The 25569-nt window shown below is 39.9% G+C and overlaps 1 protein-coding gene across 2 annotated transcripts in view; it reads left to right on the top strand.

Annotated features, from left to right (window-relative positions):
- The window catches only part of CSMD1 (CUB and Sushi multiple domains 1), a 1787407-nt gene that overhangs the window by 1271491 nt on the left and 490347 nt on the right, over window positions 1-25569 (top strand). For both annotated transcript variants that reach the window (XM_053598050.1, XM_053598051.1), the window contains exon 10: window positions 4314-4435. In XM_053598050.1, the coding sequence (XP_053454025.1) occupies window positions 4314-4435 (122 nt within the window). The remainder of the gene's footprint in view (window positions 1-4313; window positions 4436-25569) is intronic.

Below are 25569 nucleotides of genomic sequence, written 5' to 3' on the forward strand. Positions count from 1 at the left end.
CCAAATACACCATAAAAACAGCCACCAATGCAGCAGTGTAGATGTTGCTTATAAATAAACCTACGGGAACCATCCCACTGCCCTGGGAGCCCTGGGAGCCCCGCTGTCCGGGTCTCCCCACCCCGTGACTGGCTGCTCCCCTCCACAGATATGACCCACTGTGATCTCACGGAGGATGGCAGACATGTCCTGACTGGCCATCTCCACAAATTTGGCCCACCCTAATCTCAAGGAGGATGGTGGAGGTGCCTTGACTGGCCATCCCCACAGATCTTACTGACCCTGGTCCCACAGAGGATGGTGGACATGCCCTGACTGGCCACCCCCACAGAACTGACTGACCCTGATCTCATGGAGGACGCTGGACATGCCCTGACTGGCCATCCCCACAGATCTGACCCACCCTGATCTCATGGAGATGGCAGATGTGTCCTGACTGGCCACCCCCACAGCCTCCTGGCTGATCAATACCAGTTCATTGGCTCCAATCCAACAGTAGTTTACCTCTAACCTCCCAGGCAGTTCCATCTTCTTCTCTAGTTCTTTTTCTTTTTTTCAAATGTTAATAGTTTACAAAACTAACATATAGTAGATATGAAAAAAAAAGAAAAAGAAAAAGCTTCTGGTGTTGAGTCTGATGGAGGAGGAAGAAAAGCCGAGTGTCTTCCCTCTGCCCTCTGGAGGTTGCAGACATTGACATAACGCTTGCTGGTCCAGAGCCACAGAACCGAAAGGAAACCCCAGGTAATAATGTGAGCTTCCGGGTGGCTGGAAGACTGCAGGTCACGTGAACTTTGCTGTGCGGATATTGCTTGTACAAGTTCTGCTAACTCAAGCCACATTATTATGGTTGGATAAAGACACTACACACGTGATTGAACTTTGAGTAGTTGCCAGTGAAGAAATTGAGAGCATCTGTGACTCAAAGGAAACTTTGATGCAAGAAAGCTGTGATTAGGGAACTGTGATTTGTTGGCTGTGGAGACGATCATAAAATGGGAAAAAGGTGCAGACGATGAGGATGGAAAAGGTACAGGATGGTAAAGACAAAGGTAGGAGCTGAAACTTTCAACACCTTCCTAAGAAGGATTAGAATTAAGTAATTGCACTTAGATCATACCCCCTGAGGTTGTTGTACTCACTCAAAAACTATGACAAATATTTATCGAAGAAACTATCAAATGCCAAGAATTTTTCTAACTGCCAAAGTTAGACAAATAAAATGGAAAAACCCTCTGCCCTGAATATTCACATTTCAGATGACTATTTTTGAAGGCATATTAAAAAGAATAAAAATAATTTATTATTAAAATGCATTGCAAAGATAGAGATGTACTAATATGTTTAAAAAAGAAAAAGAAACATTATTTTATGGGTTAATTGGACAACTTTGGTAAAGATGTCTCTGAAGAGACTTGAATATATGACTTGTTCTATGTGAAACTCAGTACGATGTGTGCTTGAGAACATGGGGCATGTGCTGGTTTCCTATACAAAATTTACTAACAGTTACCTCCATAAAATTTATATGCATATATATATATATATATATATATATATATTCAATAAAAAAACTATATTTCCCCAAGCAATGACAACGTGCTGGTAGCCAGTTTTGATAAGTCAAGTTAAGGGCCAACCTTCAAAGCTAGCAACTAGGCCACAAAACCACTGATAGTGGGTCAGCTTTGGTGACCGTCCCATCAGGGTGACACTAGGGCCAATGATTGGATGAGGACAAATTTTAAGTAGGAATGTGAGGAATTTTACTTTCTGTCTGCATAGATTCTTCAAATGTATTATTTAGAAATATAATGCAATTATATTGTTTCATAACTAAATCAACAAATATTTATTTATTTTTTGTTAAGTCAAATACACAGATCATGAATACATTTATGTATATGTGGAGTACAATGTGCTGATTTTTTTTTATACAATCTGACGTGGTTACGTCAAACCAATCAACACAGCTTTCACCTCATTTACTTGATTATTGTGTTAAGACATTTACGTTCTACACTTGACAGATTTGACTTGTACCTTGTCATATGCTCCATAGGTGTGGTCCCACCTTTTACCCTCCCTCTGTTAAACCTCCCCCCTTCCTTCCCACTCCATTTCTCTCCTTCATCCTGGGCTATAGTTGTGTTCTATCTTTCATAACAAAGTGTGAGTAAATATAAGTAGGTTTCATAGAAGTACTAAGTGCATTGGATACTTTTTCCTCCATTCTTGAGATACTTTACTCAGGAGAATATGTTCCAGGTCCCCTCATGTAAACATAAAAGAGGTAAAGGCTCCATCTTTTTTAAGGCTGCATAGTATTCCATGATATACATATAAACAAATATTTATTAATGCTAAATCACATTTGTAATGACTACTAATTATGAAATGTAAGATTTATGAAAATATAACAAAGATATTCTAACTCAAATTTTATTGGTGTTAACTTTTCCTCTAAATGTTTTTCTAATTCAAACTATTTACATTAAAGTGCTCTAAGAAAATTTTACACCTGTCATTCCTGATCCTCTCTGAGAACATGTTCCTAAAAATGGGCAATGAACAATGAGAGTATAGTAGACAGCCATGTCTATATTCCTTTCCTTCTCTCTCAGATGACATTTAGACCAATGAGCCATCTACAGAATTTTTTTTTTATTAAATCATGACTGTGGACATTTATGGGGTATAGTGTGCTAATTTGATATACAATGTGGAATGCTTACATTCAAACCGATGGACATAACATCACTTACTTATCTGTTGTGGTCAGACATTTATACTCTACTCTTAATAGATTTCCAATGTGTTTTGAAAACTAGGTAATCTTTTATCCATTTTATTTTGAAAATTTTGTTCATGTTGGACAGTAAATGCAAATCATTTAAAAGTTAATTTCAATATGTTCATCACTGTGTAGTCAATTTTTAGCTAACTATGTTCCTAGTAAGTACCAAGCAACTGAAGAGTATCTAAAGTCATGTGGCTCTACTTCTCTCCATCGTGGCCAGTGGGCATCATACATCCTGCTGAGACTACACGATAGCCAGGGAAGAAGGCTGTTGCTGAGGACAAGGAATGCATGATCTTGTAGGAAAGATAGGTCCTTGGACCAATAGTCACAATGGAGTACAGAAGTATTATTAGGAATAGGTGTGATTCATGTCACTGTTACATCACTATAAACAGGAGAGAGCTCGGAAAAACTGGGTTAAGTGGCTATTCCAACTTCCTCAGAGATCTTCTTTTAGAGTCAGGAGTCCTGCTCTGCTCAGTTTTGTAGCTGAGGATCCTGCACTGATAACTGACCTGAAGCAGGTGCTCAGTCGGGGTGTGGGGGGGGAAAGGATGGGCTACAATTAGGATTAATCCTTCTTTGGGAGGGAATTTCTCAGTTTGTGTGCTATGATTTCTCAGGAAAATGAAGAAGAGATTCTATTTATATTAATTCCTTCTTGCAAAATTCATTTTTTCTGCTTTCTCAAACTCAAGTTTAAATTATTAATGCTAACTAAGACTAGAGTCCAGGCTGACATTAGATTTTCAAACTATGTCTATTTCTTAGAAAAGAAAAAAATCTCCTTTCTTCAAGTGGAAGGCAATTAAATTACTTTTATATTCCAAACAGAGTCATAGGTATTGGGTTATGCAATTCCATGCTTCACTTGCTTTTTCATTTCGACGTTAAGATATTTTCTTTTTATCTTTTAGAGTCACCATTTCTATTTTATTTCTTTAAAATTTCAACAATATTTTAAGTTCCTATTTTCATTGTGCTGTAAAGAAGTTGGTATAGTTTATTGTAGAAGAGAGTCTAAAGCTTGACTTTGGAGATCTTTTTCCAAAATCCTCCTTTGAAGTTGAAAGGACAAAGCTGTGAGAGTTGAAACTCCTTATTCAAGGCCATGTACCATGCGGCATAGTTGTGGTGTTAATTCCTGTTGAATTGCACTGTTCTGGGTCTCCTCGTTTATCTTATTGCACACATGTACAATTAAATGTGCATATGGACTTTTTGCACAACCAAACGCACATGAAGAAATGATATTTGAAACAGACACTTTGATATTGACTTGTCCATGGTGCTCTCTTTGATTATGTAATTTGGTGAATGGTAATGCCTTCGAAAATGATGTAAGTGTTCCAGTCCAACTTTGCAAGTCCACTTGAGCTCATGCCCTATTTTTTATCATGATCAGATAATAGCTAACTTGAATACCTAACTTAAAGGTCATATGAATAGCATGTCTTTACCACACTAATGAAATGTTGTAGAAAATAACATTGTTTCTATATATTTCCAGCTAGAACGTGTGGATCGAATCTGCGTGGACCCAGTGGCGTCATCACCTCCCCTAATTACCCAGTTCAGTATGAAGACAATGCCCACTGTGTGTGGGTCATCACTACAACCGACCCAGACAAGGTAAGGCTGCCATCCTTCCTGTCTGTGTGGCTGACACAAAAGTGACACTCTGCCAGGGTTAGCTATTTAGATAAATGGCTGGGCTGATGTCAGGCATCCCTGCATTTTACTGTTGGAAATAAGTACATACGCCATATTATGTATCTAGATACCCATATTTATTGGAAAACAGTATGAGATTCAAATGCAAGATGAACATTCTCAATGTGGTGTCGTAAAGAGATTCTAGAGATTATGTTCTTCCCACCTGTATCATAGTACCTTTTGATATATGTTCTGCTTTTCTCAATTCAAGTCTCGTCTACTAATTGAAAGCTTTCTTAAATATCAAAGTATTTCTTCACAGCACTACAAAGGTTTAATAATGTTCCTACTATACTTGGAAACAAAGAATACCCTCTCTAAAATACTGTTTCTATATCACACTGTTCATATGTTCTTCTCATGAGCTATGAGTTTTCTAAAAAGTTAATCCATCTCAGTACATTTTCCAATTTTTTGACTTAAATACATTGAATAGAATAGGTATTTTTCCCTAGAGCAGTAAAAGAGGACAATTCCACAGTATTTCTCTATAGGTTTTGCATATATAGTTTGCAATTATGATGCCACATTTTAAATCATAGGCCAAGAAAGCATATTCATAATCATGTTCCATTGGTTATAAAATGGATATCTTTTAATTTGCTTTAAGTTCAATGTAAATGCATACCAATGGGGAAAAAAAAACAAAGGGGGAATGTCTTCAAATTGATTTGATTAAAAAAAAATTGTCAATAAGACATTGTAGGTGTGGATTTCACTGAAATAAACAATGTTAAAAGGAATATGTATATAACAGTGTATATAAAAACATTAAATTCATTGCAACCCAGTATTTACCAATGGTCGCACTATTACTAACAATTTTGTGTCTTAAATAATCACTTCTCCACTTTTATATTTTATTAAAACATTTGCCGTATGTCTATAGTTCTGCCTTAAAGCTACGTATTTCCCAGGACCAAATGCAAAACAGTTCTGATTTTAGACTAAGTAAAGAGTTCATTACAGATATCTTTTGTTTTTTTGTTGGCTTATTTTAATTCTAAAATGTTAGTGTCTGAGGTGAACATATAGGCTTCAGTGAACAGAACTGGGTAAAAATTCAGGGTGTGGTCAGCATTCTTCTTTCAGACTGGGGAATTTCCTAGCTGACTTTGCTCTGTCAAAGGCCTCCAGGTTTGGTTTCCATGCTGCTCCCTGTGCCAGCTCTGTGCTGTGCTCTGGTATCTGCAGGGAAGGTGCTCCATGTCACAGCCAGGGTGTGAGCTCTATCCATCTCCTCCTCCTCCTTCCATTAACACCCAGTGACTTGGCCACCAGAAAGCAAGGTCTGCTTTGGATGGGAACTACACTCAGACGACTATGGCACTGGGCACAGTGCCATTTGTTCCTATAGGCCTTTGACATGGAGGAGCACGAAATATGCCCAGACAGGGAGGCAGGACCACACCACCATACTCCATGTGAGAAGCAAGGCTGCCTCCCTGGGAGTGCTGTGGGGGATCCTCCAGCATTGTCACAAGTCTAGACTCAGTGGGGTCCAGGGACTGAGGGAGCAGGGGAAGGCCCGTGACTATGGCTTGTCCTGTTGGACATTGTGTCCCGCGTGGCAAGAGGGGAGGCAAGGAGAATGGCATTGAGGTGAGTGCTGAAGACGCTGCAACGTTGGTACGTGTTCTCATGCTCCAGGGGCTCCGGCGATGCCTGCTGTCTTTACACTATAATGTGAGGCTGCTATGTGATTCTGCAGTCTGTGCAGGGTGGAGCCATAGATGATATGCTCTGTCCACCTTTAGTCAGAGACAGGACCTGAGGGAGTGCTGCTGTAGGGAGGAGGTGAGCAGAGAGAGGACCTGAGGGAGTGCTGCTGTAGGGAGGAGGTGAGCAGAGAGAGGACCTGAGGGGAGTGCTGCTGTAGGGAGGAGGTGAGCAGAGACAGGACCTGAGGGAGTGCTGCTGTAGGGAGGAGGTGAGCAGAGACAGGACCTGAGGGAGTGCTGCTGTAGGGAGGAGGTGAGCAGAGACAGGACCTGAGGGAGTGCTGCTGTAGGGAGGAGGTGAGCAGAGACAGGACCTGAGGGAGTGCTGCTGTAGGGAGGAGGTGAGTTTGGCTCTGGGCACAGTGATGGTGGAGTTCGTCCTGTATTTGAGAAGATGTCATGTTTGGCATTGAGAGGTGTAGCTCATGAACTCGGGATTAGAATTACGACATGCAGAAAGCCAAATAGAGGTAAAGAAAGCCATGAGAATGACATTATTTTTTTGTCAAGGTCAACTGAAGGGTGGATTTGGCCTTGACTATACAAAAAATGATCTTCCAACTGTAATTATCATTAAAGAGTTTTAAAATACTAACATTTTTTGACATAAACAGACTACTCATGCTGTTTAAGTCTGGAAGATGGTGCTTTCAATTTCAATCTTCAGGGAATTTCTTTCACATCCTTGAAATATTTTCAAAATCCATTTAAATCCAGATTACAAGTGAATAATTATAAATGTTTTTATTCTACATGAAAGATGTGCCTGTAGCATATCTGAGTTTCTCATTTCCTAGACATGCTAGAATAATTAAAATTTCTATTTTGAAGGAAGCTTAGGGTTTGTACTGTTTATATTTCATACTTGCCAAAGAGGAGGCTAATAGCCAAGGAAGTTAAACCCCTTGCCCCCCATCGCACTCTGATAGCACTTCTTGGTTCTTTTTGTAGTTCTCTATTCTGCTATGACTTTGGTGAATACCACAAGGAAATGAAAAAATGGTTATTCCTTGCTGCAATAGAATGATTTTGGCTGCAAGTACCAGAAGAACCAACTAAAAGCCCAAGTTCTTTTTTTTGTTTGTTTGTTTGTTTGTTTGTTTTGAGTCAGAGCTTCAAGCTGTTGCCCTGGGTAGAGTGCCGTAGCATCGCAGCTCACAGCAATCTCAAACTTCTGGGCTCAAGTGATTCTCTTGCCTCCACCTCCCAAGTACCTGGGACTATAGGCACCTGCCACAATGCCCGGCTATTTTTTGATTATAGTTGTCATTGTTGTTTGGCAGGCCTGGGCTGGATTCAAACCCATCAGCTCAGGTGTATGTGGCTGGCGCCTTAGCCGCTTGAGTTTTTAAGAACACATTATTTCACATCACCAAAGGTCAGAGGCAGGGAGAGTCCAGGTGTCACTCCGTCACTTAGCAGCATTGTTGAAGGAGCAGTATTTGCCATCCTTTCCTTCCTCACTATGCTCAAGACGGCTGCACAGGTCCAGGCTTTAGTGACAGATACAATCACATTCAATGAAATGAGTCTTATTCACCAAGAGACAGAAGAAACATTTTCTAGAATTTACCTAGCAACTTCCTTCTGATTGAATATAATCAAATGCTCATGGTCGATCTCCAGGGAGTCTAAGAAGAGAAGCAGCTGTGAGGCAGGAATAAAGGAGCCTTGGTTCGTTTGTGGGTGACCAGTCATGTCTGCCACATGCAGGCAGGAAAAATGCCCAGGAAGGAGACTCAGGCTATCCCTGGATTTATCTTTCGTGTGTGACATGTTTTGAAGCACAGGATCTTCCTCTTCTGCCACTCTCTGTGGACTAACATTACTAACAAAACTCGTGAGATATGTTCTTTGATATTTTGAATTTGATTTTTTTAAGGAGTTTATGTTTTTATGCTTTTTCTTGTTTTTTGGAAGTTTCACTTTTCTCTTCGTAGATGAGAACAAAATTCATGCAAAGTCTTTACAAATCTATATGCACATTTACAAAGATGTAAATGTTTACACAGATTTGTAAAGATTTTGCATAAATTTTGTTGCTTCTAATTCAATAACCAAGTAGTTACATTTCAGGAATCTTGTGTTATATTGCTTCAAAAAACTTTTTGTCCTTCATCGTGTATTTTGGAGAAATGCTCAGGGAAAGAACAAGGTACTCAGGGCTGAAATACTCGCACACACCAATATTCTTCGCAGAGCACCGCTTAAAACACCTGAAGGCATCTCAATTAAGCAGAATTACCATCCAAATTAAGCAGCAGCCATTGCTATTAAGTGTAATTAGGCTTAATTTGATTCCTTGGGAGACATTCCAAATAAGCGGGTTTCCCGATTAAGTGCATGATGATGAAGGTGTATTACAGATTGAGCAGGAGGCAGAAGAAGACTTACACAAAAGTTTCCACACAGGGACTCTTGCCAGAAGCACTGATGGAAAATTTGGGGTAAGAAGAATTTGTACACCTCAATTTGTATCATTGACCTGGTGTACAAACTTTTAAGAAATAAGCTAAACAGCTAAGGTAAAGTTTCCGTGTCAGTTATGAGTTAGTCAATACGCTTTTCTATTTTTGAAATGTTAATGCTGCCTGGACTTACACTCTTTCCTAGTCTTGTTTCTGCTTTGATTGTTGTATCCTCAAGTACCATGTGTCAGTTTATGCCCCGTACTCACATGAAATTGCTTGTGCAAAATGGTTCATAGAGGAAGCTTAGAGTCTCTCTGTAATGCATGCTACATATTATAACCTTGCGCAATGTTAAGTAGAAAGGAATCTAAATAGTCATCAAATCACTAAAAATATTTAAAGAACCTACAGCATGTTCTATGTAGGAAATTATAAAATAAATAGTATCTCAATAACATTCATTTAGTGGAGAAGCAGATTTAGAGACAATTGTAACTTCTCTTTCATGGTGTTCTGGTATGAAGTTAATACAAATGAATACCTTCATAAGATATTTAGAAATGTATTTTGTTGTAAACACATTCAACAATGCAGCTATTTTCAGGTAAACACTTGATGATTCCTGTGATCAGATTCTTGAGAAAGTAATACATGTTGCTGAAATATATGTTATAGGAATTAAAAGATAAATGTTCCTAAAAGTTTACTCCTGGAATTTTCATTGAAAAGATTAAATAGGGCGGCGCCTGTGGCTCAAGGAGTAGGGCGCAGGTCCCATATGCTGGAGGTGGCGAGTTCAAACCCAGCCCCAGCCAAAAAACCACAAAAAAAAAAAAAGAAAAGATTAAATATATCATAGAAGACCAGCCTTGTGCTGAATCCATTTATATATATATATATGATGTATGTAACTTATTTGTGTATAAATGTAGACGTACAAACATATGAGTGTGTGTATATAAATGTATATCACATCAACTAGATATAGATAATGTGATATATATCCAAGTTCAAGTTTTCTGTTATACAGACTCCAAATACAAACATCCACGCAAGCACATGCATTTTAAATACATTCTGTGGTAACAGAACTTCATTTAGTGCCTGATTCTAATATGAACTTCTTGTAGAATGTTTTTATTGGTATCAAAGCTCATTGAAAACTCTTTGAGGATTTAAGCAATTCAAGACATTAGGGTTTTTTTTTTCTTTCTTTTTCTTCTACTTTTATTGTGGTGAAATTGACAAATAAAAAGTGTATATATTCAAGATAAAAGTATACATAGGAAATAAAATATTATTCATCCATAAAATAAGAAGAAAATTTGCCATCTCTTACAACAAGGATGAATCAAGGGTGCTATGCTAAGTGAAACAAAACATTTGAAGTTTTAGTTCATGAAATAAATGCTCAAAAATTTAGAAAATTATTCTGTTAGGCAAATGAATATCAGCCCTGTATACTATCATAAACACTTTCATGTGAATCTTCAAATATTCCATTATACCTTTTATAGAATAGAAATTATACAATTAGTTTATTTTTTTGCTTTTATTAAGTCATATACACATAGATCATGAACACATTTATGCTTTTGTGGGGTACAATTTGTAATGATTACATCCAACTAATTAATATAGCTTTTACCTCATTTACTTAATTATTGTGTTAAGACATTTATGTTCTATACTTGGTAAATTTGACTTGTACCCTTACAATATGCTCCATAGGTGTGGTCCCACCATTTACCCTCCCTCTATCGTACCTCCCCTTTCCCCTCCCATCCCTCTTTAGTTCTCTCCTTCATCCTAGCCTATAGTTGTGATCTACCTTTCATAAGAAAATGTGAGTAATTATAAATTGGTTTCATAAAAGTATTGAGTACCTTGGATACTTTTTTTTCCATTCTTGACTTTACTAAGAAGAATATTTTCCAGCTCCATCCATGTAAACATAAAAAGATAAAGTCTCCATCTTTTTAAGGCTGCATAGTATTCCATGGTGTACACATACCGCAATTTATTAATCCATTCATGGGTCGATGGGCACATGGGCTTTCTCCATGACTTAGCAATTATGAACTGGGCTGCAATAAACAGTCTGGTGCAAATATCTTTGTTGCAAAGTGAATTTTTGGTCTTTTGGATATATATCTAGTAGAGGAATTGCAGGATCAAGCAGCAGGTCTACTTTTAGATCCCTGAGTGTTCTCCAAACTTCTTTCCAAAAGGGATGTATTAGCTTGCATTCCCACCAGCAGTGCAGAAGTGTTCCCTTTTCTCCACACCCATGCGAACATCTGTAGTTTTGGGATTTTGTTATGTGGGCTACTCTTACTGGAGTTAGATGATATCTCAAGGTGGTTTTGATTTGCATTTCTCTGATGATTAACGATGACAAGCATTTTTTCATGTGTCTGTAGACCATGTGCCTGTCTTCTTCAGAGAAGCTTCTGTTCAAGTCTCTTGCCCACAATGAAATGGGATCACTTGTTCTTTTTTTATTGATAAGTTAGAGTTCTCTGTGGAATCTGGTTATCAAACCTTGGTCAGAAACATAACCTGCAAATATCCTCTCCCATTCTGAGGGCTGTCTACTTGCTTTACTTACTGTGTTCTTGGCAGTGCAGAAGCTTTTTAGTTTTATCAGATCCCAGTAATGTATTTTTGGTATAGCTTCAGTTGCCTGTGGGGTCCTTCCCATAAAGTGTTCTCCCAGGCCAGTTTCTTCAAGTGTTTCCCCTGCACTCTCTCCAAGAAGCTTTATACTTTCATGTCTTAAATTTAACTCTTTTATTCAGTGGCAGTCAATTTTTGTTGGAGGTGACAGGTGTGGGTCCAGTTTCAGTCTTCTACAAGTCACCAGCCAGTTCAACCAGCACCATTCGTTAAATAGGGAATCTTTCACGCAATTTATAGTTTTGATAGGCTTATGAAAGATCAAATGATGATAAGTGTCTGGGTTCATCTCTTGGTTCTCAATTCTATCCCATACATCTACCTCTCTGTTTTTCTGCCAGTACCATGCTGTTTTGTTCACTATATATTGGTGGTATAGTCTGAAGTCTGGTACTGTGATTCCTCTTGATTTGTTTTTATTTCTGGGTAATGTCTATTCAAGGTTTTCTCTGTTTCCATATAAAATGAAGTACTAATTTTTCCAGATCTTTAAAGTATGACAGAGGTGCTTTAATAGGGATTGCATTAAATCTGTAGATTGCTTTGGTTAGTATGGACATTTTAACAATGTTGATTCTTCCCAGCCATGAGCATGGTATGTTTTTCCATTTGTTAATATCTTCAGCTATTTCTTTTCTCAGAGTTTCATAGTTCTCTTTATAGAGATCTTTCACATCCTTCATTAGGTACATTCCTAGATATTTCATCTTCTTTGGCACTACTTTAAAAGGAATAAAGTCCTTGACTACTTTTTTCAGCTTAACTATTGTTGGTATACATAAAGGCTACAGATTTGTGAGTATTGATTTTGTAACCTGAGATGCAGCTGTATTCCTTGATCACTTCTAAGAGTTTTGTAGTTGAGTCCCTGGGGTTTTCCAGGTATACAATCATATCATCTGTGAAGAATGAAAGTTTGATCTCCTCTAACCCTATATATGGATACCCTTGATCACCTTCTCTTGCCTGATTGCAATGGCTAAGACTTCCATTACAATTCGTTTAAAAGGTACTACCTAAGCAAATATTCTACAATATTTAATTTTTATTTTTATTTATTTATTTTTTTGCAGTTTTTGGCCGGGGTTCGGTTTGAACCTGCCACCTCCGGTATATGGGGCTGGTGCCGTACTCTTTTGCGCTACAAGTGCTGCCCTGAAATATTTAATTCTTATAGTTACTCTTAGCTGTCACCTGTGAATGTCAGTTTTTCTAAAATTATAGGTGAGTCCCCCACAGGCCCTAGGTGCCTGCGCACTCATTGGTGTGGTCAGTCTCCAAGGGGGACCAACTTCTGGACATGGAGAAGGTCTCTGAATGTGAGGTACATGTGGTGTGGAGAGAAAGGTGAGGAGCAGAGACCAGGGACCCACGTCTGTGTGGGAGAAACAGGATCACCTAGCATAGGAGAAGGTGTGGGAGGGTGTGAGGAGGAGGCTGAAGGGGCAGGAGATGTGGAGCAAGCCTGCTGCCTGGGGACAACGCTGGTGAAAATGTCATGTAATTTAAGCTGGTGTCAGATGATGCCCAGTACCGACATTTTCAACAAATTCTCAGATCCTTTGTGGAGGGCATAAGGTGGGGACAGTCAGGGATCAATGCATGCATGTCACAGAGGAAGGAGACGAGTTGGCTAAGGTGCCCTGGACGAGTGTCCAGGTGGGCTGGCTGCTGACCCACTTTACATCCTAGTGCCCTTCGTATTTCTGTTTGCTGTTAATGCTGTCCACTTTTAAGGTTAATAATTTCCTCTTTCAATAGTGTCCTTTCCTTCTGTCTCCTGAATGACAGTAACTGTTTGATTTTTACTCTCCAAGGAAATGCTGTCCTTGTGAGACACTGACCAGAGGACTGGCATCACAGGACATGTGGTTTAGAAATATCACTCTGCACAGTGAGACAGGTTTGAATGGTACAAGAATGGAAGGAAGCAAGACCAGAGTTTTACTGTAAGGAAGAAAGATGACAGGAGCTTAAATTGGGACCCTGGTACTGTGTTTGCAGAGAAGAAACAATGCACTTGAGAGGTATTTCAGGGATACATAATTAATCACAGCAGTTTATACCTTTACATTATACCCTTTCAAAAAAGGAACAAATCTTAATGTCTAAAATAAAATAAGGAAAACTGATGTAAATTTCATGTTTGCAAGAAAATGCTTATCTGTTTATTGAATCCCTTTTTAGGAAAGGAGCATTAGCTTCTTTTATTCAATGGATATTTACAGAATTGGAAGCAAGAAATTCGTAGAGATAAAGAGAAGGCATTCATTGCATTCAAAGTATTTAAAGTTAAGGTAGATGTGTATATAATAGCTAATAGCCAAGACAACTGAAATGCAGTTGGAATAGATGCAGCTTAGCAGACTTTATTGACCTATTAGGGAATTTACAGAGTGGCAAAGAAGCAGAGATTGGACAGATGATCATCTGGATCATTTGTGAACATTCTTGAGCAGTCTTGTCATTTCAAACAGACCTTTTTCCAGCACAGAAACCACAATGAAATCTGTTTAACTGCCCTATTCACATTTCTTAGGAAAGTCCACGCCCTGCTGACTCTCTCCCACGGCATATGGGGGATACCCCCCGACTTGGCCATCATCGACAATCTTGTCTTAGTGACTCCTTATCGCATCCTCGTCAACTCTACGATGTACTCATGACGATGTGTCAGCTCTTTTATGGTCAACGTTCTCCGCATTATCACTGCTTAATACTTGCCACTTTCTTTGTGACCTGGGTTTGGCTTTGTGACTGCTTCCTTCTCAAATCTCTGTAATCACCCTCCCCAAGGTGCCTTCTTTTCTGACACTTAGAAATCTACGTGCTTGTCTTTCTACTTAATTGATTTTCTCATAATGCCCCAATTCTAAACTTCTTGAACCACATTTATTTGCATTTATTGTCTATTTTTGGTACTGATAAAATAAATTTTAAAATAGGGTGAATGTTTTTGATTTCCTTGCAAAGATTGCTCACACACACACACACACACACACACACACACACACCCATGGAGAGACAGTGTTTCTAGAAAGACTAATCCTTCAGTGGTGTACAAGGTAAAGGGAGGACGCAGAGCTATAGACAGTAGAGACGACAGCCTTATACTTGGGGATGTAGACCTCCACGGGGTTCATTCACAGACGAGGAGAGGGACAAAAACTTCAGGTGATGCTGCTGGGAGGAAGGCCCACAAGCTGGACTCAGACTTTTGTTTATTGGTTTATGTTTAATGAAAGTGGCTTACGTTAGATAAAAGAAATAAGTTGTATTATCCAAAAATGTGTTATAGAAATTACATTTAACAATAATTTATTGTATATATATTTTAAAATGACTAGAAGATTTGTAACAGTCCCAATACAAAGAAAAGATAGCTGTTTAAGGTAATAAATATCCAAATTACCCTGATTTGATGAAATGCTCACCTTTCCCTTGCCTTTTAATATGTTACCTATCTGCTATTGCATCCAAACACATTTTCTTTTGCAATTATTGCTTTTCTTACTTAAATAACCATATTATATAAGTAGCAAAAACAAAACCTACTCATTCAGCAATTTTTTGAACTACAGATAATTGGGAAGGGGTAATAACAAGGCCACTGACGTCCCTGCTTGTGTGGGGATGCCACTTTAGAAGGAAGATATAGAAAATAAACCAATAAAATGAACCAACTAACTAAATAAAATATATTCAAATGGGGAAGAGGACAACAAAATATGGCAGATAATTCATTTCTTGGGAATATTGAGGCATATTTATCAAATAAAAAATGCAATTGTGCATAATCCCTGCCACCAGAGGTCATGTCCAGCCTGTTTGAGTTCTTGGCCGCCTCTTCTTCTGTAGCACAGAATGAGATCATACTCCAAATGCTTTTACGTCTTTTGCTGTTTTGACTTAATAGTATGCTATATGTATTGTTCTCTGATAATAAAATTCATTTTTTTTTTTTTACAAAATGTTAAATATTTTAGTAAATGGACTTATCATTTTTTAACCAATCACTGTAGTTTAACACACAGGTCTTGTGTATGTTTTTCATAATTAACAACATAATAAGGTTTTAACTTCCTGGTGGATGAATTTTCTCACAGGTGTAGGATAGCTACCCTCCAGAATATTTCTAGAAATAAAATTTTACCAAATTAAAGATTAAGTATATGTGGGGCACTGAAGTAAGGGACTTTTGCTTTATTTTGCTGTGTAATTTCTCTGTTTTCCCCTAAATGTGTGCACGTCCCATTGACCATGTAAGGGGACGGAGGAGGAGCGCCCACACCCTCGGACATTCTCTAATATTTCATAATCAATTGCTGCTTTGTAGTCTTCCTGCCACTAGACTTCCTTTATCAAAGATGATACAGACCTCCAAGGACAAATAATTATTTTAACTTCTCGCATTCCACTGCTCTGTTATTTACAGAGTCTTTTTTTTTTTTTAAACAGAGTTTTACTTTGGTGCACTCAGTAGAGTGCCATCATGGTGTCGTAGCTCACAGCAAGCTCAGAATCCTGGGCTCAAGCGATTCTCTTGCCTTACCTCCCAAATAGCTGGGACTACAGGCACCCACCACAATGTGCAGCTATTTTTAGAGATGGGGTCTCACTCTGGCTCAGGCTGGTCTCCAACCTGTGAGCTCAGGCAGTCCACCCACCTCGGCCTCCCAGAGTGCTGAGGTTACAGGTGCGAGTGACTTCCTGCTCCCGGCCCTTTTCTCTCCATGGCTTACGTATTCCTTTGCTCGTATTATTATATCCGTGTATAAAAATGCACTGAATTTTACTCTAAACTTGTACAACATTTATGAGAAAAGTATTAGCAAAAATGCATAAAATCAGGGCTCTCTTTTCATGAAGTTCACAGAGTAGCTGAGGAGGGGCCCTAGGTGGGCAGGAGCTCCAGGCACCGAGGTACTGTCTCTCCTTCAGCAGCCCCAGCTATGGGTTTATCCTTCCGTGGAATGATGGACCCTGCCTTACCGAAGTACCATGGGCTCTTTTCTCTTTCCTCAGTCCCTAGCCCTTGCATAGATATCAAAATGATTGAAACAGTGATGGTCAGTATAATTTTCACTGCTCAGTGAGTGGTCTCTGAATCCTGAATATAAGGCAAGCGTTTACGATAAGGAAGAAAACACCCACTGTAAGATGCAGGCAGCGAATTGGTGATAAAATCCTACAAAAGACTCTTTACTCCAAGCTATTGTCTAATGAAATACATTTGTCCAAAGGGATAAAATCAAATCAAGGAGACAAATAAGCAAAAGTTCTCCTGAAGGGCTGCCGAGGACAATTAGGTTCCACGAATTTCCATTGAAATACACCCTGAAAGAAATCCATGGACACCATACAGGCAGAGGAAACACCTAGTTAGCTGTTAGCATCCACCCAGCAGCTCTTCTCTTCCCCCCCAGCCTCTTACCTGCTCCTCCCCTTCTCACCTACTTTAAGAGCCACATATAAGTCTTAGAGGAAGCCCCTTTTCCCTGCTTCCAGCTTCTGCGGTCTGGATGCCTGCTAGGGCACAAATATCATGTATGGGCAACCAGATCTGAAGTTCCAGCCTTGACTTTGCACATTTTGTAAATGGTCTTGGGAAAGACAATAAATATCTGTTTCAGTTTCTTCCTTTCCCAACTAATCATGATAATGACAATAATAGGCACATAAACTTGTAGTCCTGTGTTAATCAGAAGAATCAATGTGTACAGAAATACCTCTAGGTCATTAACATCACTACTAATGTAATTGTTATTACCCCATAATTTCCTCTTTTTTGCCTTGAATAGCTTTCTTTTTTTTTTGGCAGTTTATTTTGGTGTTTGTTTTTTTTTAGTTGTTGGGGATTCATTGAGGGTACAATAAGGCAGGTTACACTGATTGCATTTGTTAGGTAAAGTCCCTCTTGCAATCATGTCTTGCCCCCAGAAGGTGTGACTCACACCAAGGCCCCACCCCCCTCCCTCCATCCCTCTCTCTGCTTTTCCTTCCCCCGCCATGACCTTAATTGTCATTAATTGTCCTCATATCAAAATTGAGTACATAGGATTCATGCTTCTCCAGTCTTGTGATGCTTTACTAAGAATAATGTCTTCCACTTCCTTGGGGGCTGTTTTCTCTGCTATACCATGACCAGGTTCAAAATCCACTCATGTGAGCCAGGACTGCACATTCAGACGGTCCCTCTGCCTCTCTGGGGCTTCCTCTCCAATGAACAATCCAGAAAAAATTAGTTCTCCTCAGCTGCCACTTTTCCTCTACACTGTAGCCATTGTCCTGGTCTCCTCTCCTGTTACTCTGCACGCGGGCCCTCCTCTGTCCCCTGCAGCAGAGCAGTGATTCCTCCACCCCTGAAGTATTGCTTGGATTCACTGCCCCTTTTCACTTCTCACCCCATCACTCCAGGCCCCTCTCTTACGGATTCCTGTCATGGGTGTTGTTTTAGTTTCTCGTAGCTGTTTGTCTCACTCTACTTTCTGCCCTTGTAATTTATCTTCTCCAGGAAATCTGAAATGCCCTTTCCAAAAATATAAATACATGTATACATAAAATTAATAAGTGATATGCTGGGCGGCACCTGTGGCTCAGTTGGTAGGGCGCTGGCCCCATATACCGAGGGTGGTGGGTTCAAACCCGGCCTCAGCCAAACTGAAAAATAGCTGGGCATTGTGGCGGGCGCCTGTAGTCCCAGCTACTCGGGAGACTGAGGCAAGAGAATCGCTTGAGCCCAGGAGTTGGAGGTTGCTGTGAGCTGTGTGAGGCCACGGCACTCTACCAAGGGCCATAAAGTGAGACTCTGTCTCTACAAAAAAAAAGTGATATGCTATAGTCACTATAAAGCGAACAGTGAAGATTTTGAAATGTTTCAATCTCAAGATGATCAGTGATTATAATCATTGGTGTCTATTTTTAAGACTCATCTGTCTGTGTTTGTGAAATGAAACCCAATTCTTTTCCTTTTTTCCTTTTTTTTATTTTTATTAAATCATAGTTGTGTACATCAATATGATCATGGGGCACCATACACTTGTTTCATAGAATATTTGACACATTTTCATCTCATTAGTTGACATAGCCCTCCTGACATTTTCTTAGTTACTTTGCCAAGACATTTACATTCCACATTTGCCAAGGCTCACATGTACCCTTGTAAGATGCACCACAGGTTCTTGAGGGATTTGTCGGGGCGTGGACAGTGCCCGAACTGCGGCTGGTCGGTCCTGACTCTGGGACACAGGAGTGAGGCTGGGGGAGACCCACATCAGAGCGGCAGTTCCCTGAGGCGGCTGAAGCCATACCCCCTGCCTCCCTGGGCAACCAGAGAAGGCCACCCCTGAGTATAGGATTTGCCTGAGGTGACTCACAGAGCCCGGAAACATCCAGAGTAGGGCCGACTCAGAGAACTGAGACTTCAACCCAGAGTAAGTCCTTTTTTCCTTTTTGTGCCTCCGTCACCTCATTCATCTTAAAGGCCTCTTTTAATTTTAGATAATGCTCCACAATTTGACGAATTGCCCTGTCACTTTTCAATACAATGCACATACACTCAGACAGGCTTTATTCCTTGTAACAGCCACTTAGCATTTTCCTCTATCAGTTTGTTCATATAAACAGACGTTTAGACTATACCTAGTCTGGGAAATCACAGTAATCCCCTGGGTATCTTTCTGTTCTCACCCTTGTTCCCATCCAATTATTTCAATAGGATGAATTTTCTGGATTAAAACTGGAGTGTAACATTTTTGCACATTCAAAATGTTGACACTTATTACCTTAAGACTTATCTGGCTAAAATTGATCTCATGAAAGTTTCTACCATAGTGTATACACATGTGTATTTTAACAGCGTCAGTTCTGAAATTAAAATATGACCATGATATTCCTCATTATAATCTCCTTCTGTACTTCTATATGCTCCTTTCCATGATATTTATCTCTTATATTGGGCCATCTGACCACCACTGCAAGCTTGTTTTATACCTCGTCTCTCATTCTCACTCCCCCATTGTACTACCCTAACCACTCTCCCATTGTACTACCCTAACCACTCTCCCATTGTACTACCCTAACCACTCTCCCATTGTACTACCCTAACCACTCTCCCATTGTACTACCCTAACTACTCTCCCCCTGTACTACCCTAACTACTCTCCCATTGTACTACCCTAACCACTCTCCCAATGTACTACCCTAACTACTCTCCCATTGTACGACCCTAACCACTCTCCCAATGTACTACCCTAACTACTCCCCCATTGTACTACCCTAACTACTCTCCCAATGTACTACCCTAACTACTCTCCCAATGTACTACCCTAACTACTCTCCCAATGTACTACCCTAACCACTCTCCCCCTGTACTACCCTAACTACTCTCCCATTGTACTACCCTAACCACTCTCCCCCTGTACTACCCTAACTACTCTCCCATTGTACTACCCTAACTACTCTCCCCCTGTACTACCCTAACTACTCTCCCATTGTACTACCCTAACTACTCTCCCATCTTACTACCCTAACTACTCTCCCATTGTACTACCCTAACCACTCTCCCCCTGTACTACCCTAACTACACTCCCATTGTACTACCCTAACCACTCTCCCATTGTACTACCCTAACTATTCTCCCAATGTACTACCCTAACTACTCTCCCAATGTACTACCCAAACCACTCTCCCCCTGTACTACCCTAACTACTCTCCCATTGTACTACCCTAACTACTCTCCCCCTGTACTTCCCTAACTACTCTCCCATTGTACTACCCTAACCACTCCCCCATTGTACTACCCTAGCTACTGTCCCCCTGTACTACCCTAACTACTCTCCCCCATACTACCCTAACTAATCTCCCAATGTACTACCCTAACTACTGTCTCATTGTACTACCCTAACCGCTCTCTTTTTTTTTTTTTTTGTGGTTTTTTGGCTGGGGCTGGGTTTGAACCCGCCACCTCCGGCATATGGGACTGGTGCCCTACTCCTTGAGCCACAGGCACCACCCTACTTTTCTTTCTTTCTTTCTTTTTTTTTTTTTTTGCCAGTTTTTGGCCAGGGCTGGGTTTGAACCCACCACCTCCAGAATATGGGGCCGGTGCCCTACTCCTTGAGCCACAGGCGATGCCCACTACTCTCTCATTGTACTACCCTAACTAATCTCCCAATGTACTACCCTAACTACTCTCTCATTGTACTACCCTAACTAATTTCCCAACGTACTACCTAACTACTCTCTCATTGTACTACCCTAAATACTCTCTCATTGTACTACCCTAACTAATCTCCCAATGTACTGCCTAACTATTCTCTCATTGTACTACCCTAACTACTCTCCTGTTGTAGTACCCTAACCACTTTCCCTTTGTACTACCCTAACTACTCTCTCATTGTACTACCCTAACTACTCTCTCATTGTACTACCCTAACCACTCTCCCATTGTACTACCCTAACTACCCTTAGACCTCCAATCACTGTGCTGTCCAGGCCGTGTGCCTTTCTCACATCAGCCCTGATGATTCAGGTTGGGAACGTGCCTCTGTGCACTTACATTGGCAGGACTGCACACACAGCTCTGTAAGAGTTCATAACCTTGGTATATGTGAGTGTCTCCAGATGTGGTCGTGCTGACCTGTAGCAGCATCTTTTTGAGTGGCGTTCACTATCATTGCTCTGTGTTTTTGTCTGCAACCATGTCAGAGCCTGAATTAGAGCAGCAAATATTAACTTTCTTGTTAACCTTGGAAAAAGAAGTGAAATCAGGGGACAATTAGCCCAAGTTATGAGGATAATGCCATGAAGAAAATGGCAGTGTACAAATGAGTTAAATGTTTTTCCAAGTGGAGAGAAGGCATCACTGATGAAGAGAGCTCAAGGCAGTCAGTAACAAGCAAAACTGATGAAAACTGTGCAAAAGTTTATCAAATTGTGCATCAAAATCGCCGGCTGACAGTGGGAAGCATAGCAGGCCAAGTAAACATTGACAGAAACATAGGAAAATCTTATGAAAACTGTGGCATGAGAAAGGCATGGCTCTTGCATCATGACAATGCACCAGCTCACACAGCACTTACTGTAAGAGAGCTTACAGGTAGTTAACAAACAGCTTTATTGGAACGTTCCTCACTCACCTAATATGGCTTCCCATGACCTTTTTCTTTACCCAAAGATAAAGGAAATATTGAAAGGAAGACATTTTGGTGACATTCGGGACATCAAGGGTAAGGGCCATTAGAAAAGTTCCAAAATTTCCCCGAAAGGAGGTGCTGGTGTTTATGCATCGTTTCCCAAGGTAAGTACTTCAAAGGTGACCATGGTGATATTCAGCACTGAGGGATCTAGTGCCTTTTCTAGGCTGAGTTCACAAACCTAATTGTTGGGCCTCATACCACAAACAATGCAGGGCAGCAGAGTGAACACAGAGCATTGCTGGAGCAATAGTCATTGTTGGACGAAAGGCAGAAATTCTACATTTTCTCATAATCCAACAAGCTATTTATTTAGAGAGTTGGCCATATAACTTATTATCTGAGCCAAAAGTCTCTTGGAGTGAATGGCAATACTATTAATAATTAAACTGGAAACAACCAAAAACTATACCTATCCCAGGCAAATGAGGACCTATGTCATCCTATTAAAGGACCAAGGGAGAAATATCCATAAGCAAAGGAAGCCACACTGTGTTTCATTACAGAGCTAATTGTGAAGAGACAATCTCCACAATGTAATCATCTCAACTGCAGCCAGGAGACAGAGCCAAATGCTTCCAGCTAGAGGAAGGGAATCTCTGAGCAGTAAGAGGCAGGTGGGGCCAGTTCATGATTTGCTCATCTGAAGTCAAATATTGTCTTTTCTGAAAGAGGTTTTGTTTGTTTCTTAATGGTACATGACATAATTGCACATCTCAGCATCCCTGGAGTTGAATGTGTCTTCCCTACCAAGCCTAAAAGGTCTTTGAATTGCCAGTCCTAAGCACAATGTTTGACAAACAACTAGGGCCAGCATGTGATAATGAATGAATGACTACAATAATGGCCATGCTTGGATCACTTTACCCCAGAAGGGAGGCAGGGGATTTCTTACATTTTTCTGCAAGAAATATATATAGCTAATTCCAAACCACTAATCCCACAAATCCGCAAATTATTTGTGTCCTAAAAATAGCCAAATATATCATCATAATGTGCATCCAGAGAAACAAACCATTATTTTCATAGAAACATCTGTCATATATAACATGGAGAGAGCACCTGTCACTACGAAGCTGGGTTGTGGGTGATACTTTGAACCCAGCCGGCCGCCTTGTGTGGTGTGTTGCAACTCGCTGTCCTATGCCCATGACAGTGCTCGGTAGCCAGTTTCCTCTAGTGTGTAGATGTGTTCCAAAAGACTGGGTGCTGAGTCCTGCTTGTCTTAGCAATCCTCTAAGTTATGCTATGATCTATGTATTTGAAAGACTGTGGTAATGATGCTGGTTTCCTGTGAAGTGGCAAGTGTGCTGATGGCCACCCACAGGGCTGCAGCCCGTTGGGCAATGGAGGGAGACCCCCAGCCTCAGAAATCCCTGGGGTCAGATGCTGAGCAGCTGTACCTGGGAGTGCACAAACCCTCGAGGAAGGAGAAGTTCATTGTTAAGTCAGACCTTTCATTTACAGATGTTTTCAGTGGAAAATGCAATTATCATTCTTCTCATCATTGGAGGCACTTGCGTCACCTGCTTCAGTGTCTCTAGTGGCACCCCAATGTCACTAGACTGATTTTGAACTTTTCTATTTGTAATAGTCTTTTTTAGGAGGGTGTGTGTGAAAAGTGTCTATTTCATTTAACAATTTTTGCTAACGCAATGAACCAATTATATCATCCCCCAGGAGCACTTCTGAGTCCCAACATAAACAACAAAATTGCTCTTAATTAAATATCCATGTTTATAAATTTCACTAATGACAAGCATGATTATGAATAGTTTCTGTGTTTTGTGCTATGGGGTCTGTAAGGAGTCTTATGTAATACATGTGTACATTGAACGATACAGATGTGAAAATATCTGGAGTTCAAATTAGCTGTGAGGACCCTCTGTGTCTTATCTGCTCTGTCCTTGGTCAGGACTAAAACTGAAAGTTTTAATAGTCTCTCACTGGGAGAACATGATCCACTCAAATATTTACTTTATGAAAGCTCTTTGAAGACAGAATTTGGCAAAATGGAAGGATCCAAACAATATGAATGAAAGGCTCACATGTGTACATTTCATGGAAAAACACCTGGCACCAAGTTCGTGTGTCTTACAATTATACACCTCTGTCTTATCTCTATAACTATATACATAATTAACCATGTAGAAAATGAAGGGAGAATTCAAATCATAATTGGCAACATTTTTATAAAACCCTCATATTCACATTAAAAGTTATCAGAAGCAAGTATATATGTATATTTATATATATATATTAAACTTACGTGTAAAGCATGTTTGTTTGTCTTGTAGAAAATAAGCAACTATTGTACATAAGCTTTAGTGAAGAAGGTTCATCCAGATGTAGAATTTTAAAAGAAGGTCTCACCTATAAAATGTAAACCTATCAGTTTCTACATTTCACCTTGACTCTCCTGACATGCCAAAGTTACCATTCCCACACCGTCCTCAGAAATAAAGTAAGTAGGTCCATTCATGGGTCAATGGGCACTTGGGCTTCTTCCATGATTTAGCAATTATTAATTGGGTTGCAATAAACATTCTGGTACACATATCTTTGTTGTAATGTGATTTTGATATTCTGGATATATGCCTAGTAGAGGAATTGTAGGATCCAGTGGCAGGTCTATTTTAGATCTCTAAGTGTTCTCCAAACATCTTTCCAAAAGGAACACATTCCTACCAGCAATGTAGAAATGTTCCCTTTTCTCCACATCCACGCCAACATCTCTGGTTCCAGGATTTTGTGATGTGGGCTAATCTTACTGGAGTTAGATGGTATCTCAAAGTAGTTTTGATTTGCATTTCTCTGATGATTAAGGATGATGAGCATTTTTTCATGTGTCTGTAGGCCGTGAGCCTGTCTTCTTCAGCGAAGTTTCTCTTCAAGTCCCTTGCCCAGCCTGAGATGGGATCACTTGTTCTTTTCTTGCAAATATGTTTGAGTTCTCTGTGGATTCTGGTTATTAAACTTTCGTTGGAGACACAACCTGAAAATATCTTCTCCCATTCAGAGGGCTGTCTGCTTGCTTTACTTACTGTGTTCTTGGCTGTGCAGAAGCTTTTTAGTTTGATCTGGTCCCAGTAGTGTATTTTTGATGTTGCTTCAATTGCCCAGAGAGTCCTCCTCATAAAATATTCACCCAGGCCGATTTCTTCAAGAGTTTTCCCTGCACTTTCTTCTAGTATTTTTGTAGTTTCATGTCTTAAGTTTAAATCTTTAATCCAGTGAGAGTCTATCTTAGTTAATGGTGAGAGGTGTAGGTCAAATTGTGGTATATGTACACCATGGAATATCATGCAACCTTAAAGAAAGATGGAGACTTTACCTCTTTCATGTTTACATGGATGGAGCTGGAACATATTCTTCTTAGCAAAGTATCTCAAGAATGGAAGAAAAAGTATCCAATGTACTCAGTCTTAATATGAAATCAATTTATAGCTTTCTTATGAAACCTATAACCCAATGATAGCCCAAGAAGAAGAGGAAAGGGGAGAGGGAGAGGAAGGGTGGGGGGAGGGTAATTGGTGGGACCACACCTACGGTGCATCTTACAAGGGTGAAATTTACTAGGTGTAGAATATAAATGTCTTAACACAATAACCAAGAAAATGCTGTGAAGACTATGTTAACAAGTTTGATGAAAATATTTCAAATTGTATATAAAACCAGCACATTGTACCCCATGATTGCATTAATATACAAAGCTATGATTTAATTAAAAACAAAAAAAGAAAGAAAGTAAGCAGGTGGGGTATTTGGCTAAATCCTTACAATATTCAGACTGTGATCATCCAACTACCATGCCAGAAAAATCCTGGTTAAGTTCCAAGAACTTGACCTCCATGTAGCTCAGCTTTGAAATATTAATAAAATTCTCACTTACTCTAGACACCCAACCATGTACCCAACCCCGGTTCAACAAGAACCAGAGAACCAAACCTTTGTGGATGTTTCCATAAATCTGCTAAAATGCATTTGCCCCATGCCCCCTGTCCCATCCTACTTGTCTCCTGGCCTAGGTTTTGCTCACAATA

The sequence above is a fragment of the Nycticebus coucang genome, chromosome 7 (genome assembly GCF_027406575.1).
Source record: "Nycticebus coucang isolate mNycCou1 chromosome 7, mNycCou1.pri, whole genome shotgun sequence".
In the NCBI taxonomy this organism is placed as follows: domain Eukaryota; kingdom Metazoa; phylum Chordata; class Mammalia; order Primates; family Lorisidae; genus Nycticebus; species Nycticebus coucang.